This window comes from Toxotes jaculatrix, chromosome 15, assembly GCF_017976425.1.
Source record: "Toxotes jaculatrix isolate fToxJac2 chromosome 15, fToxJac2.pri, whole genome shotgun sequence".
NCBI lineage: Eukaryota > Metazoa > Chordata > Actinopteri > Toxotidae > Toxotes > Toxotes jaculatrix.
Window position 1 is genome coordinate 10,884,164 of NC_054408.1, and position 17,346 is coordinate 10,901,509.

General features: G+C 37.7%; 1 protein-coding gene across 1 annotated transcript in view; it reads left to right on the top strand.

The window, feature by feature from the left end:
• The window catches only part of LOC121194876 (glypican-6-like), a 78,549-nt gene that overhangs the window by 24,047 nt on the left and 37,156 nt on the right, over nt 1-17,346 (top strand). The window contains exons 3-4 of the mRNA XM_041058002.1: nt 6,256-6,647; nt 12,413-12,578. Of these exons, the coding sequence (XP_040913936.1) occupies nt 6,256-6,647; nt 12,413-12,578 (558 nt within the window). The remainder of the gene's footprint in view (nt 1-6,255; nt 6,648-12,412; nt 12,579-17,346) is intronic.

The following is a 17,346-nucleotide window of genomic DNA, read 5'->3' on the forward strand; positions in this document are numbered from 1 at the left end:
TCTATTGAAATAGCATTTTTTTTGTGTGTTTTTTGTTTACAGATTTTACTGTAAAGCAATATGAAAAACAATAATCAGTTTGAATTTTCAACCAATCCACCCAGTATTGAAGTTAACATGAACCAGCATCTGAACAGAATATTCATCGCATCTTGCTGAGCTAAACGAGCAGCCTCCCTGTGTTAGATTAATGCAGCGTGTGGTTGGTCCAATAGTAACCCAGCAGTGTACCCTACATTTTTGAGGGTGTATGTATCAAATAGCGTGTCTGGATATTCTCATTGTTTTCACAATAATGCATATTCTAAAACCACAGGACCTAACTGTTCAGAGAAATTACACAAAACAATGGCTGGCACAGAGAATTCTTTTCTGCCTTGCTTATTAAAGACTAAATCAGGGGTCTTAATTGCTAATCAATTGTTGGCCCTCCTGACCATGAACACCATGGTGCTGGGTAGCCAAACGGAATATTAATCCACAATTGATCTTTTTAGCAGTTACTGACTTACACACTGTTGTGTTGTTGGAAGCTTGTTGAATTTTGCATACTTACACAGGAATATAAAGAGTGAATTCTCTCCTCTCTTAGCAGCCATTGTTGAGGTGCCTTTGCGCAAAGCACTTAAAGCAAAATTACTCCAAAGAAGCTTCCAACCATGAAAGGCCGTACTGTGCTGGCCAGCTACCAGGTGTGGATGTTTGCGACTCAATGAATGTGAAGCTGGACGGTGCTGAAAAGGACATGCTTGCTCAGCAGAACCATTCTTTAGTAAAGAAATCCCATTGGGCCATCCAGTTAGAGTGTGTAGGATTCAGGCAGAAATTGCACAGTATGTATCTCTGTACACTGTAAAGTTTTGTCTGGGATTTTAGCAGTCTTCATTTACAGGTTCTGATGGACAAGCTTTGATGTTTTTGGAAAATTTGAAGATTCCACTTATAACTTTTCCTAACTCTATCTTTTGTTTAAGAATTTTCACAAGATTAGAGAACAGAATCTCTAATCCCAGTTAACACTTATAGTATTAACCAGCACTCTAAGTATTCCTGTTTTTTCCTCATGGTAAAGAGCTGGATGTGGTAACTTGCACCTATGCAATTAGATTATATAGATAGATTATATTAGATACTAATGCAATTAGACTAGATTAGATTATATTTCTATACATTACATTAAGCCTTTTTTTGGTGGATGTCTTTGTCTGGACTCACCAACATGCAATTTACTTTTTTATTTTGCAGCTGTTATTTTAAAGCCTGTGCTTTGAAGTGTTACTGTGTGACTCACAATAGGCAAGTCACAGGAATTAAAGACAAGAAAATGGAGACCTAAAAGGTCAGCATGTCATGTACTTTACAGTAGCATAGCACTCAAGCAGCCCTCTGCAGACCAGCAATTCCTGTCAGACCAATCAATGACCCAGCTTATGATTGACATATGGAATTCAAAGTGCTCCTTCATGTACAGCTTCATGTGCAGACATGAGAGCTCAAAGAGAGTGAAAACCTAGCTGTGTACTTTATATCCTGCAGTTCCAATAATCACAAAGTAAGGGATGGGCTCCCTCTTTGATTGGCTGCAGGCTGCTGTAGGAGAAGACACTGAGTGTTTCTGCTGGAGATAACAGGCTGTTTACACAGGACAGGGTAGCTTCACTAGTAACTTACACAAAATTCTGACAATGCGTTGCTTGCAGGACTGTGTTTTACGAAGGAGACATCTGACAAATTACTAGAAAAAAAATATTGTACTGAATTAATTAACTTTCTTTTAGTGTATTTGGGTTTTTTGGTCTCTTTCATTAGTCTGTGGCAGTTTAAGAATTATATTGTGAAATTTTAGTGTTGGGTTAGTCCCTAAAGGAAAATATGACTTTATGTTCACAAGAATTAATATATTCAACCTGTTCCTTGCAATTGTGAGCAGTTCCACAATATTTCTGAAAAAAACTGTTCAAACTGGAGGGTGCATCCACATTTTTCCAATTGTTTGTAGGTTTTCTGCATAAACCCATATAATTCAGTGTCAATTTTACAACCCCCCAGGTCAAACAAATTCCATCCTGGACCAGAGCACCTTTTCTGGGCCAGAGTTTACTCCCAAGACATTTCACCAAATTATCATCTCCAGGACCTTCCATTAAACACAAAATGACTAAAACATGCCACAAATTGCATCACATTTTTATAAAGAAAATATGCAAATATTAATTTCTTTGTGAAATTGTCACAAAAATCTTTGTCAGGAGAGACTGGTAAGGTTTTAACTGAGGCCCCATCTTTCTTTTCCTCCCTACACAGCTTGACTGTATCGATTCGTAAATTGCACTTCACTCTGAGATCCTGTTTATGTCTACAGATGCTTGTACCCAAATACTACAAATCTGCAAATTATCTGCCATAGATACACACAGATTCTGAGATATCTTTCCAATGTCTATCTAAAAAAGCACTGAACCAATGTTAATCAACTGCTCAAGACTGAAAGACTGATCAAGACTGAAAGATTTAACTGTGCTGCTATATGAACATCTCTTCAAGTCTTTGTTTGAGCACAAATATACATGGAACTCTGCTTGCACAAACCATGGAATGCATGGTCCAGAAAGCTAATGCCGCAATTTCCTGACCACTTTTTTTCTGTTTTTGCTTGCTTGCTTGTTTGTTTGTTTTTGTGGATTGTATTTACTCAAACAAGGAAGAGTGAATTGTGGTGGAAAACCAGACCTTTTTATCCTCCTGCGTTATGGCTGGTCACAGTTCAGGAGACTTTGCTGTAATTAATTTTGCAGGCCACTTCTCACAAGGGTTTTCACAGTGGATGTCATCCCACTCACAGCTGCCTTTGCTGGTTATGTTCTTAAGACCAAATCAAGTTGACTCCATAGTCTCTATTATCTCCAGAAGCTGTGGTCTGCTTCTAAATGAAAAGCACGCAACTTGCCTTTTTCCATCATCTAGCTCTAAGATTTAAAATAGGAGCGATCGGTTTCAGGATTGCTGAAATAGAGATTACTGACATCTCTGACATCTACGCGAGCATCCATGAGTAGGTTGTGAGAGCAAGCAGCTGTGGAAGCACGTAGAGACACAGGCTTTCTCTTTATCACAGAGAGAATGGCTCTGTGTAACCTCTTCACAGCTCTGTGTGCACAGTGAGGAATTGGAGCCCAACTGAGTTTTATCAGCGAAATGTAATGAACTCTGTGCAAGTTGGGTGTATTAGAATCACCCCTGTCCTGCTTTTCAGCATCGTTATCCTCTGTTTGCAGCTCTTGCAGCTTTTCATTTAGACAGACGTCTTAATTACTACGAAGATTTATGTGAGCTTTCCTGTTAATTTTTAGTCTCTGACATTTCACTTAATTTGCTATTGTAGAATATGATCCCTCATGAATTTTTGCTAATTAGATTAAGATATCTTTTTTAACTAAATATTAGAGTCACTGAATTATACTGAGGCCATCCATAATGTAATCACTCCAAAACAGAGCTCAGAATGACATTAAATATATTGCCCACATTAACAATAAATTTTTCCTTAATTACATTAGTTATATTCAATTAATATCTCAGCTCATACTTTGACTGCAGTGAGATTTTTTTTTTTTAACTGCACCTTTTCAAATGAAATTAGTTTTGAAGCTGTCATTAATCAGTGTGCATATCGCTCAGCACCACTGACTATTTTCATTACCAAAAATGAGTTGCTGAAGCACAAATCATGCACGGCGCTTAGCATATTTAAATAACTGCTCCCCGTAGTCTTTCATTCACTATATAGTCTGGAGAATACTCAAAATAACCATACTCTGGCCAACACCACAAGTCCTGCATCCTGTACGTACTAAGAAGAAGAAGCCATATCCTCTTACAGAAGAAAAGCACGTGTGCAAGTGATGTAATTTTAACATTCTGTGTGCATATTTTTCTTTCTGTTGTTGTGCAACCTCTCACTGATCAGATGTGATTTTGGTGTGGCATTATGGACAGACATGCCATTTTGTTTCTCTGCTTCTGTAATGTGTGGTTTCACCTGCATTGCTGAGCACTAATGACCACTTCAAATCCATTACAGTTTTGTCAGGGCCATTCTGATAAGTGACTGTAATGTGCATGGCTCAGAGGTGCCAGATGGATCTTTTAGTGGATATGTGTTCAGAGTATGTCATGTGACCTTGCTACCCTGAACTGCTGTACGGGCGCTAGTTAAGGACGACACTGGCCTCTAGCAGCCGTGGTGATAATGACCGGAGAAAAGGAGGAAGTTAGGTGATGTGGTGTAAAGAACAACAAAGATGGATGGGTGGATGGATGGATGGGTCAACAGAACAGACTGCTGTTCATTTCCTATGTGAAACCGATCAGTCAGTGATTTTTCATTTATCCATGATGTTTTAATCGTATCCATGGCAACAAAGGTCCTCTAACCTTAAGGAAGTACTTATTTTAACTCAAACCATAATCTTTTCCTAAACCTAAAAAAATAGTGGTTTGCTCAAACCTAACCAAACTGTGACCATTTCACCATTGTAACTTTGTGGATTATTATTGTTACCATGACTACAAAGGTCTGGTACCTCTGGGTCATATACAACGGTAGGGACAAACGACTTACATGGTCGTTTAGGTTGTACAACTACTTCTTCAGAACATATTGTGAGATATACAAGGGCTGCAGTTACTGTAAAATGCACTTGCCAGAATACAACATCTGGATTGCCTTAATAGTCCGCAACTTTAAAAAAAATAATAATAATAAAACACACACAGTAGTAGTGACAGGGTTTGTGATGTTAATAACTAACATGCTGTCACAGGGACAACCCACGCAGCTCATTATTTCAAATCATCCTTGCCTTTTGAGTGGTTTACTGCTAGCTTTGTCCACACAGTCACTCCTCTTTCCACTACCTGCGCCGCCGAGAAACTAAGAGGCTTTAAAGCTGCGCTAATCAATTTTTTTTTCAACAATGAATTGAATAATGTGATAATGTGTGTTAGTTAATGTGAAGTTAAAGGTGTCACTTGTCTCATAGTGACGAATCCACAGGAAATTATCTAAAAGAAGCCGATTTACCGTCAGGAGTTTGCATAGATCAAAACTGAACTAAACGTAGAGAGAATATTGGACTTCCAGAAATATTTCTCCAGAGAAATGCTGATCTGTGTGGCCGATGTGTAAATAGGCAATTGTTTGCAAACATGTTCGCCATATCAACAGTATGAAATAATAATATTTGAATATTGTGTTTACAGCTATTTCCACTACCTTCCAGTGGCCAAAAAAATCAATTAATGCTGCTTTAACTCCTTGGATGGGACATACTGCCCTATAAAACATAGTCATTTAGGAATATAAAGGACTTTATGTAATCTCTACTACCCTTTGTAGGATTGGAGTCTCCTCTGACTAGTCTTAAACTATTTCTTTTTGCTGTTAAATGTGCAGACTTTTGAAGCCCATTTAAATTTTAATTGCGGTCCTTGAAAGCCAGCACTATCATTATGAATAGCAGATGGTCAGAAATACTATCATCTCATCTGAGTTTCTGGTGAGTCACAGAAGTCATGAGGCATGAGGCAAACAACAAGTGGTGGAATAAGGAGAATACAGAATGGCTGCAAACCCTACAGACAAACTGTAATGTGCGGTCGTAATCATATGGAAGGATAATTTATTGCACCTCATCTGACAGCCTTATGCTTCCAGCATATGGAGCAAATACTCCAGTCAGAATCTGTATATAGGAAATCATTCACGAATATATATCCTTTCTATAAAGGTACAGGCATGTTTGGGGTTTAAAGGTGAGATATGTGTAGTACAGACCTCATGCACTGCAAACACAGAACTTATTGCTTTCCAGAAATATATGAGGAAGGCTCCTATTGCAATGTCAAAAGTAGTTTGCTGGAGATAAAAATCAACAAAGCCGTGAAGTCTCTTCAAAATGAAATCAACATCAGACGGCCTAACTGATATGCTATTTTTATATTTTTTGGTTGTCGGCATATTTGCTGTCGGAATTGCAATCAAGCAGACTTCCCTTTTAAGCTGCATTCTATTTTGCAATCAGATTTAATGTAATTTTGTTGAATTCCTGTTTTAATCACAAATGTAGGGAGGGTTTCCTCTGCATCTCATCAAGGCACATCTTTGCATGCCAAGTACGGAATTAATACCAACACAGTCACATATCAAAGAAAATCAGACAATAACTAAGACTTTTTTGTCTCTTTCTATCCCAGAATTCTTCCTGGAGCTACTGGAGAACACAGAGAGGTCCCTGAATGAGATGTTTGTGAGGACTTACGGCAAGCCTTACATGCAGAACTCAGAGGTCTTTGAGAACCTGTTTGTTGAGCTGAAGCGCTATTACACAGGAGGGAATGTTAACCTGGAGGAAATGCTTAATGACTTTTGGTCGCGGCTACTGGAGCGTATGTTCACACTGCTCAACTCCCAATATGTCATCACAGAGGACTATCTGGAGTGTATCAGTAAGTACACCGACCAGCTCAAGCCCTTTGGAGACGTGCCCAGGAAGCTCAAGGCTCAGGTTACCCGGGCATTCATCGCTGCACGCACATTTGTCCAAGGGCTCTCCGTTGGCCGGGAGGTGGCCCAGAGAGTGTCTAAGGTAAAAGTTCTCATCATTTTATTTAAATTCAAAATTTAACTAGATTATAAAACACCCAATCTACTGCTTGTTTTAGTCAGTTACAAATCCTAGGTCATTCTTCTAGAAAATATTCTGAATTTGGCCTCACCTTTGTGTTTGGTGTTTCTGCACTAAGCACACATTATCCCCCCTGGATTTTCCACACACAAGTTCCTGCCAGATACTTTTCTGACTAATGTGGGCTCTCTTGGTGCATGTCTTCAGGAAGTTTGGGGCGAAAGGCGGCTTGTTCAGGTGCTGTCTAGAAAACAGTGTTGAAGGATACGTAGATTGCTCAGGAGACATGCCCAGACAATGAAAAAGGAGAAAAAAGAAATTTCTGCCATCCCTGTTTATTGCTGTCTTGCCTAATATTTGTTCAGCCTGTATAGAGAAGCTATTAATCATGTTGTTGCCTTAGTATTCTGTTTGATGCAATGTAATTTTAATGCAGCTCCTGCAGTATATCATACTGACCTGGGAGAGTGTGTAGTTTTGATCATGTACAAAGTAAGATTAAAGGAAAAGCAAAGGGCTAAGGCTTGGATTTGTACACACTCTACAACAACAGGACTGTTTCTGCAAGCCCTCTCATGGGTTGAGAGAAGCACTGATAAGCACTACACAGCAAATCCCCAGCCACCCTGCTTTCTTTTCACTACTGTATTGATATCAGTTGGATTGGATAATCAACACTATTATAAATATTTATGGGCCTTCTGAACAGTAGGAAAATATACAAACCCTCTATCATCAGACACAGAGAGAAAGACACTAAGGACAAGACACTGCTGTTCTCTAAGAAATCCAACATTCATTCTCTGTTAGTCCCACCACAGTGCACTTGCTGAACTTATCAGCTCCCCCCTCACCGATAGTAGTGGTGAGGCTCATTTAGAAGTAGCCACAGAGGATGTGTTGTTAGTATGCGTTTACTGAGTTACACCAGCATGTCCCAGCTTCACCTCTTGACATTTCAGTGGGACCTGAGATCCAGGTCATGTGTCTGGGACTGCAGCCCTTTGATCCCCAGGGTATAAACTCATCATGAGGGATTGGGTGTAAGCATAATGGAATAAGACACTCTGCTAGAGGTGTCTGTTGCACAGTGTCTCTAAGATGTGACATCCATGTTTATTGCTGCTGGGATATATATTGAATTAAAGCAGGCGATGTAGTACTTTATTTCTTTTCACAGCTTAAGAGACAAAACCCAGCAGAGCTGAGGAAGCAGAAACTTATGTCTAGAGTCTGCGTCTCACAAACAAAGCTCAAACTTCTTCCACATCCTTACCCAAACAGTACATCTTCCTTTATCTGAAGTCATTAAAATTTTATTGTTGTTTGTCTGTTTTTTGATTCTTTACAATATTTAAATTAAATATTTAAATTCCGGAAAGAATACATTTATTATCTGAATGCACTCACTATAGTAAGATAGCAAAGTAACTGACAGGGAAAAAAATGCATTCACTTCACAATAATTTTATTTTGAACAACTTGCTTTACAACTTTAAATATGGCAGTACAGAGGAAGATCTATGATTTTGCTATAATTTTATTGTACATTTTATCGTACATCTACATATTTGAATCATTGACCAACTACTTGTTGTGTGACACCTGGATCTTTACCACTGCAACAGTTTAGCTAATGTAGCTAAACATGAACATATCTAAGCAGCCCAGATAATCATGGCTATAACGCTGACTATCAAGCTGACTCTGTGGTTACCTAGCAACGATACCCCATGCTCTTCTTTATAGCTACGCTTTATAGCTATGTTTACATAAAACTGCAACCTTCCATCCCTGTGTTATTTGGTTACATACAGTGGGAAGCAATTTTATCCAACCCTCCTGAGTATCTAAATGTTTACTCAATAAAGGTTTTCTGATGACATTTTTATAAATTATATTTTGAGTTGAGTGACAATTATATTGATATTGAAAATGTACCTAATATTGATGTTGTTAATCACTTGCTAGTATGTAGGGCCACCAGATTGTTGCAAAACACAGCTAAGCTTTTGGGAACTCGGTGGTGACATTGAATTTGCTTCAGCTGTGATACAGATATAAATCCCATCTATGCAGGTAGCCAAGCTGAGTAGCAAACATAGCAAAGATGAAGGAACTCTCTGAAAAGCTAAGAGAGGAAATTATTTCATTACTCCAGAGAGACAGTAGATACAGGACGAATTCCAAGACACTTCAAGTTCCAAGAGACATGGTTGGCAGCATCATACAGTCTAAAATTCATGGTACAGCAGCAAACCTTCCTGGGCTTGGAAGAAAGAGTGAAATTTCTCAAGGGAGAATCAGACATTTGAGAACAACTCCTGAGAAGAAAAAAAAAACCCAATTACTGCCAAAGATTTGCAGGAAGACCTGATGAAGGCAGGAACAGAAGTTTCAGACTATAAGAGGAACATTAAACAAGCAAGTACTTCATTCCCAGAAACCTTGTTTTAGTCCATAAGAAGTCAGTCTGAATATGCAAGGAAAAATGTAGACTGGTTCTGTAGAGTTCTACGAGTCTGTTCAATGGAGTGATGAGACTAAACTGCAACTGTTTGGACCCATGGATCAGCAGTATGTCTGGCAAAAGAAGGCTAAGGCAAGACAAGAAGAACATCCTAACTGTCAAGCATGGACAGGGATTCGTCCTGTTGTGGGGTGTTTTGCTGGTTAACTGGTTAACGTGACCCTGTCACTGGCATCATGGCTTCTTTAAAATACCAGGCAATTTTGAAGAGGAACATGGTGCCCTCAGTCCATAAATTAAAGCTCTCAATCCCCAGATTAAAATCCCACTGAAAATCTTCAAGATTTTCAGTGGGATTTAAAGAAAACATTGGCTGCACGATCGGTGATCTGGTGAAAGCTTTGGCACAGTAATGGTCTACAATGCCAAAAGAGAGGTGTCAGAAGTTTATGAGAAACTATCAGAAACTTTTAGTGGAGGTCATAAAGATTAAAGAATGCTGGACAAAATATAATAATAATAATTTTGCTTATAAGCCTTTCTGGAGAAAATTTGAGACAGTCCTCCTGTAAAATAACAACCCCACAGGTCGTCTTTGCAAGCAGCTTATTATGGCCCATAGTTAATGTTTTATTGCGCCCTCTAGCTAGAAATTATTATGGGGACAAAGGAGGAAATCAGGTGATGTGGATGGAGCAACAAAGTCTGCATTAGGTTAGGAGAAGGGGTTGGGTTGGATGAAAACACGACTGTTCTTTTCCTGTGTGAAATCGTGTCATTTGTTTTAACTGTGACCTGTTACAGACAACTGTCTATCTAGCTGATAAGGTTGGAGGACTTATTGGAAAATTAAATATGTCTTTAGCACTGTTAGTAAGTTCAACGTTAGGTTCTTAAAATGACTCACTTAGGCAGTATTACTAAACTTTCTTTGACAGTTTACCAAGGCTTTAGTTGATATGCTTTAATTAAATTTTATTAACATCACCAGAATGTCTTGCAGGTTAAGGGGAATCAATCATTTTGATTTGCAGCTGTAATACAGGTTTCCTCTTAAAGACTAAAAATTTCCTGCAGTTACATTCAGGTTTGATTTTATATTATGAACTCATTTAATGTATCGTCTCAGTTTTCAAGTAAAGAAACCTGGGATGATTTGTGTCAAGCTTGTTGTGCATTCCCATTAAGCAATGGGTAAGGCAATAAAAGCAATTTATCCCTCTCACAGTATTTACATTACATTATTTTAGCATATGCCAAAGAAATTTACAAGAGGGGCATCCATCCTCTATACAAGCTAGATATTGTAAAAAATTGTTAGTGCATAGTTCCTCAGTGCCACGGGAGAGGTTAGAAGGTTGTTTTTATTTATTATTTATTTATTTATTTATTTATTTTTAAGCAAATGAGACATTTAGTAAGTGCCACCATGGCATGTCGGGGTGTAGTCTTAAAAGGCAAATTTTCAGCCTGAGAGATGCTTAATAAGATTCTTGTTGGTGCTTCATGGAATGCAGAAAAAAAGTCCATTAGCTGTGACCCAGGAGCATTCATTCCAAACATCTTGACAGGGCTTCAGAGTACAAGCAATTGAGTGTTGAGAGTAAGAATGTGGAGTGCTGCATGCTCTTCAGAAATCATGTAACAAAATCAGTTTCAGTAGGTCATGCAGTCAAGTTTTTATTTGCTATCTCAAATGCCACTATACTGGCTTACACAAGGCAAAACACTGATAAGGTTTTGCTCTTTGGCTATAATACAGCAGAACAGCTGATCCAGCTGTGTCCTGTAGTTCTGTGGGAATTTCATCACTATCACAATGCCTCCTGAATGAGACGCAAGATGATTGCTTTGTTGTTTGTGCAAAGCTCTGCAAATGATATACAATCTATTAAAGTCACACGCCGGATACGCTCCCTTAAAAAAAACAAAAGCATATCTAGATCTGCACATCCTTCTCATGGATATTAGTCTCCCCGAAGTGAGAATCTGTCTCGGAAAACATTTGATCAGCATCATGTTCAGCGAGTTGTGAAATCGTTCTGATTGAAAAAACAACAGTGAGACAATACCACAGCTGATTGTTAAACTCCACCCTCTTCAGATGTATTATGAATTTAATTTTGGCTAATAAATGAATTTAACTTTCACCCACTAAGATAATGCTGTGGTTCTGACTACAACCACCTCAATTGACCTCTTGTTTAGATCAATACAAGAAGGTCTTAAACACAGCATGAGTAAAATATCTGTTCATTTTGATCATATATTCAGAAAATCATTGTTTTGTGTGAGTATTTCTGAATCAATTGGTGTTACAGTGCATTTGGACACCAAAACTTCATTAATTTGTTTTTTTTTTAATAAAAAAAAAAACAAAAAAAACAAAAATAAATACAGCCTCAATTAAAAAGTTTGGATATCTCAATAGTCAGCAAATGTAAACCAAAATCTAGTGTGAAGTCCTCCTTATAGTCCACTCCATTAACTATCTGCTTCATTACCTTTGCACTGATCCAGTCACTACAACACAATTATATATTTCAGTGTGTTGTTGTGCTTTTTAAGGCCTGTTGTCTACAATTGTCGACCTATTATAGACTTTCTGTGTGATATGCCAAACTGGTACCTAAAGATAAGGTGAACTGCATATTAACGAGATTTATAAAATTTCGTAGCTGTGGAGTGATTATGTGTCAAAACACACTTGATAAATACTGTGTCAGTGATATTTATGCTTATCCTGTCTGCTGTAACTTGCACTTTTTGATGTGCGTTTATAACTCGGTGACTGATGAGGCCTTCCTGCCATCTTCAAACTCCACCTGTCACACAATAACATCATATCCTTTTTGGCTATGAAATCTTGGAAATTAAAAATAGGAAAAGATGAATAACTGAAGAGCAAAATGCTTGACAGCTAATTCTGACTGAAGAGTAGGGCAAATAGATATTTGTTTTTATGTGAGTAAGTGCTGGCCAAATTGTCTGACAATGATCACACACACTATAACTCTCTGGCCTCGACTCTAGTATATAGTATATATATATATAAATAGTATTCTGATAAAACAAAAAGTTTTCCACCTTAATAACTTCAACTGTGGTGCATTCAGACAAAGCAAGTTAAATAAAGTAGATGGAAAATGGCAAACATTCAAATCTATTAAATGACAGAATATGACTCAAATGATCCTGGATTTCACAGGACCTGTCCAGATGCTAATGACTACTGTCTCACTCTGTGTCCTTGCAGGTAAGCAGCACTCCAGCATGTATGCGAGCGCTGACAAAGATGCTGTACTGCCCTTTTTGTCAGGGCATACCAGCAGTTAAATCCTGTAAGAACTACTGCCTGAATGTCATGAAGGGCTGCCTGGCCAATCAAGCTGACCTGGATCCTGAATGGAACCAGTACATTGGTAAGTCTGTATACTAATGTCTTGGCATGGATGCGGTGGGTATGGGAAAGACGCACAGGAAGTTATGTCACATTAGCTTTCATAGTGATGAGATATTTATAGAATCAATTTTCACCTTCACCATTACCTTATAGATACTGCTATTGCTGCTTTTACACAGTGTTAGCTTTTAATGGTAGGCTGAATTTAGAAATCACATCCTTTTTTTTGTTTTCTTTGTTACACTTCAGAAAGAACACCTTAGCGCTGAAACACGAATGCTTTAGACACTTTGAAGCTGATGTTTTAAGGCCGTAATAATTTCAGTTTACTTAACGTTGAAATTTAAATACCATTCAATTTATAGCACTGAAATATTTTTACTTTATAAATCAATTGTCTGAATTTATGTGGTTTGAATTTCCTTCTCTCTAATTCCCACAAGGTTAAATTTCATTATTAGACATTCAGTTGATTCAAATTATTATAATGTTTTCATGTTTCCATAATGTTTGTTGTTTCTTTTGGCCTATGCGAGCTGAATGTGTGTAACTCTATAGTAAAGCTACTTCATACCTTTCTTTTATTTTCAAACTATTGATATAAATAAAATGTTAAAGTCAAAATGTTAAGCATGTAGGTATGCAGGATTACGCAAATCGGTGTGTTATGTTGTAGCGTTTGACTTTCTATTTTAGGAGAGGTTACCGCTAGGGCTGTGTTGTTTTCTTATTCTGACAATATCAGTTTCATTGACTCACATCGGGGCCTCGGAGAAGGTGCTTTATTTGTTGTTCATCTATCAATATTTTCCTGCATGGAAAGATTTTATTCATGGGATTCTGCTCTCCTGCTGGGCTAAATGGGGACCTGTAATAGGGCAGAAGTGCACCCGCGGGGAGTGTCAAGTTTTGTGAAGAGAAGTTCAATGGAAACTTGTTCATCTCAGAGACAAAGAATACAAACATGAATGTAATATTTATATATTTATTTAATATTTCATGGAACGCGTTACACAGATGATTCATGCTGTCAGTTCGATAGGCTCATCCTGTAGGATTGAACTGGAGCAGCGACAGTGAAAACGTGACTAGGCTGCTGTGGGAAAGAGGAGAAGGAGCTCTGGTTGTTGCTTGCTAGTCTGTGGCAAATAAAACATTGAAATCCTACCACTCAAACTTTAAACTGAGAGCAGACAGCTTTCCAACTTTTTCCACCCTAGCGTTTCCAACTGGTATTGGCACTGCAAAGGCCAGATTTCTCACTGTTTTCCTCAGAGTTTAGCAACTACCAGCAATAGGGGACACTAACTCTAGCCGACAGTTTGTTTCTGGCTGATCATGGTTTCCTTGTGGCTCCTGGTTTGTTTTCTGACTGCTAGCAGTAGCTAGTGGTATCATTAGCAGCATGGCCAGTGCTACCAGAAACCTCGATCTCAGTGCTACGATAAAGGCAGAGTAAAACACAGAGTTGGATTTTTTTTTAATTTATTTTTAATATTTTTTTAAATATGAATTACTTCCCATTCAAGACTCTCTTGTTTTACCTTGGTTTCTGTCACTCTCCCTCTTCGCCTTCTTTGCTTCCTCTAACAATGGGTTCTTTTTCTTTTGCTGGGTAGAGTTTCTAGAGTTACTTCAATTGTTCCACCATCCGCATGTCATTCCAAAAATTCACTCCCCTTTTAGCTCCTGTTTGGTGCTCCATCTCCTGAGGAAACATCAGAGGGTCTTTTTTTTTGGCCTGCTCTTTGTTCAGTCCTCCTCCAGTCCACCAGTCCCTCATCATCTTTGGCACTCTGCCATTTTACACTGGGCAAGTAGTGTGCAACAAGCTTGTGTAAGCTTGTGACCTTGACACAGCTACACAAAGTTTTGTGCCAGTCTTTGAGCCACTGGGACTATATGGACCAACGAACCAAAACAACGAGCAGCTCAAAGAAGGTGAAAGCTGCAAAGAGCTTCAGGGTGGAATGTTGATTCTCAGTGGGATCTGCAGCACTTCCAACACTTTTCACATTATAAGGAGTCATATGATTCATTGTTATTATCAAAAATATCTCCTAATGAAGCTTTAAAGATATAATCGATTCATGTCGACATAGACCTCATCAAAGATTTCTAAAACAGAGCAAGTGCGTACTGGAAAATATAAGGGAGCTAATTTTATATTTCTTATTTGAAAGAAATTTCCTTGTACTGCTTACTTTCATATTTTTCAGTTGATATCAATGTCATTATTTTAATTTAATTGCTAGACAGTGTTTTGATTGCTTTTCAAAACATTAGAAAATAACCAGTTTTAACAGATTGCTAAGATATAAAACAATATTGTGTTGGATATATTAGTTATTTTTATGACTATAAATTGCATGTCAGGCAGGAAAGAAAACAAAATTTGCTGTCGACGCATGCTGTGGAACTGAAGCCGACCTGACCTGACCTGACCTGACCTGACCTTAGTGAGCCAGAATGAGAATTATTAAAACAAACCATAAGCATAATTACAGATTTTATTTTCTCAAAACAACACATTTGTTCCATCCATCATGCCCTTGAAAGAATGATCTTTCCTGACACCAAAGGGGCATGGTGGAAATTTGTTGTGTGTTTTTGTAGCATTGCCTTACAATATGGAATGGTTGATATCTATTTAAAATCAAAGCAGTTTAGTCAGAATATGATAAAACTGCATGTAAGCTCACTGCCTTACAGTGCTGCCTCTTATGAAATTTAACAAGGTGAGATACTGGTATTTGATAAACATAATCTCAGTGTTTTCACTTTGCAGTTGCCTTTGTTCACACAAATCCATCATTATCTCCATTCTATTTGATTAATAATAGTTTTTTATAATTTATTCTTTTTGTTAATATATAATCCACTCGATATTTTACTGTATACATTTATGGTATTTTTTGAAATGTATTTTTACATTTAGAGTCATGGGTTTTCTTGTTAGAGTTTTCTTGTTAACCTTTGTAGACGAAGTTCAATTTCATAAAATGAATTCTCATTTTAGGTCAATACTTTACAGCTGAACTTTTATGTAGCTCACACTGCATGTCAGAAGAATACTATAGATAGAGCATCTTCTAGGCTTGTGATGTGTTATGACAATAGCACATGACCTTTTACGGGGGGTGGTGGTGTTGGAACTTATTATAGCATTTGCTAAAAGTCAGGGAAAATGCCTCAAGAATTACAAACATTTCCACTCACACACACACACTGATCAGATATTGCCTCCTACAGTATTCTTCTCTTACTGAAGAATTAAACATGCTAGAAATCCAGCATGGTTGCTCTGCAATTGCTGTACTTCAAAAAGGTATTTCATTAATCTACAGAGCTGAGGTTGGTTGTCTAATAATACTATAACTGATAAGCTAACATCAGCCCAGCAAGTGCTGTTAATGTCAACTTGTAGAGTGTCAGATGGAAGATGATGGTGTGTTTCTGCTTTGCTAACCTTTGATATGAATATTTAGACAATCGGTCTTATATTTTGAATGCTGCTCCCAGGTGAGTGTGGTCATTATGACTCACTGAATAATAATTCATAACCTGATACCACTGTTAACTAGTTCACTGCCTTTTAATGGTGACACCAGTTATACCAGTCTGTGTCCTTTATTGATGAGGGTAAGTGCATTACTGAAACAGTTGGTCAATTAATGAAGTAGCTGAGCAGTAGAAAAAAAAATTAGCAAAGTCAGTAATGTACAAAATTGGTGGCAAAGACACCCCCTTCAGAGCTTACATTCAAAAAACAATCAACAAAGTAAACATGGCACCATCACAAGCTGTAACAGCATGTCTGTTAATTACAGTTTCAACAGGCCAAGCAGCATATCTATCTTACGTGCCAGTCTGTTTTAAATTTGTGTATATATATATATATATATATATATATATATATATATATATATATATATATATATATATATATTAATCTCCATCCATCTATTTTCAAAGCCACTTACCACTTAGACAATCAAGACTCACCGTTCCACATTACCTGCATTTCTTTGGCCTGCGTGAGAAAACCCACACAGAAACGGGGAGGAGGAAATAGAAACTCAAACACTGTGTGTCTTCACTAATACATTGCAATATACTGTATGTAATCAAGTGTCAGTAAGAGAGATTGCTGCTTGCTTCTAAAAACCAACCAAGTGTCTTTCAGTCCAACTAGAAATGTCTACATGTACTCCACCAACAAAGAATGAAATTTAGACACAGCTCCACTTGAATTTGACAACTTTGCATTTCTGCCATTAATCCTGGAGCAACGTTCATTCTGTCTTTATCAGAATTCTTGTCAATTGGATTATTGTTCCTTAGTGTAGATTAAATGCCAGTTCCATATCTTTTGGCGCTGACATTTCATGCTCATTATAGGATGAAAGATTTTCAATTAGCTTAAGGTCTAACCACAAAAAAAGTATTGACTGGGCTCTGCGTGTTAAATTGTCAGGAACGCTTGTGTATGTTCCACACAGGCAGACAGAGTAGTGTGATGTGTAATGTTATGTGCATGAGTAGTATGCTAATAGGAATCATACTGTATAACTGCATTGTTATTTCTCTGACCTTTCAGGTAGTCATCTTGCCTTTATTTACATATAGAGGTCATCTAAAATGTGATATATTAGCTCTCTTAATAAGAATACGCTTTGGCTTTAGAGAAATTGGGAAAAATACCTGAGAGTCTTGCAGAGCTGATACAGACTTGGAGCTAAGATATTCATCTTGATTCCTGTGGCATCCATTCAGACCAACATCAT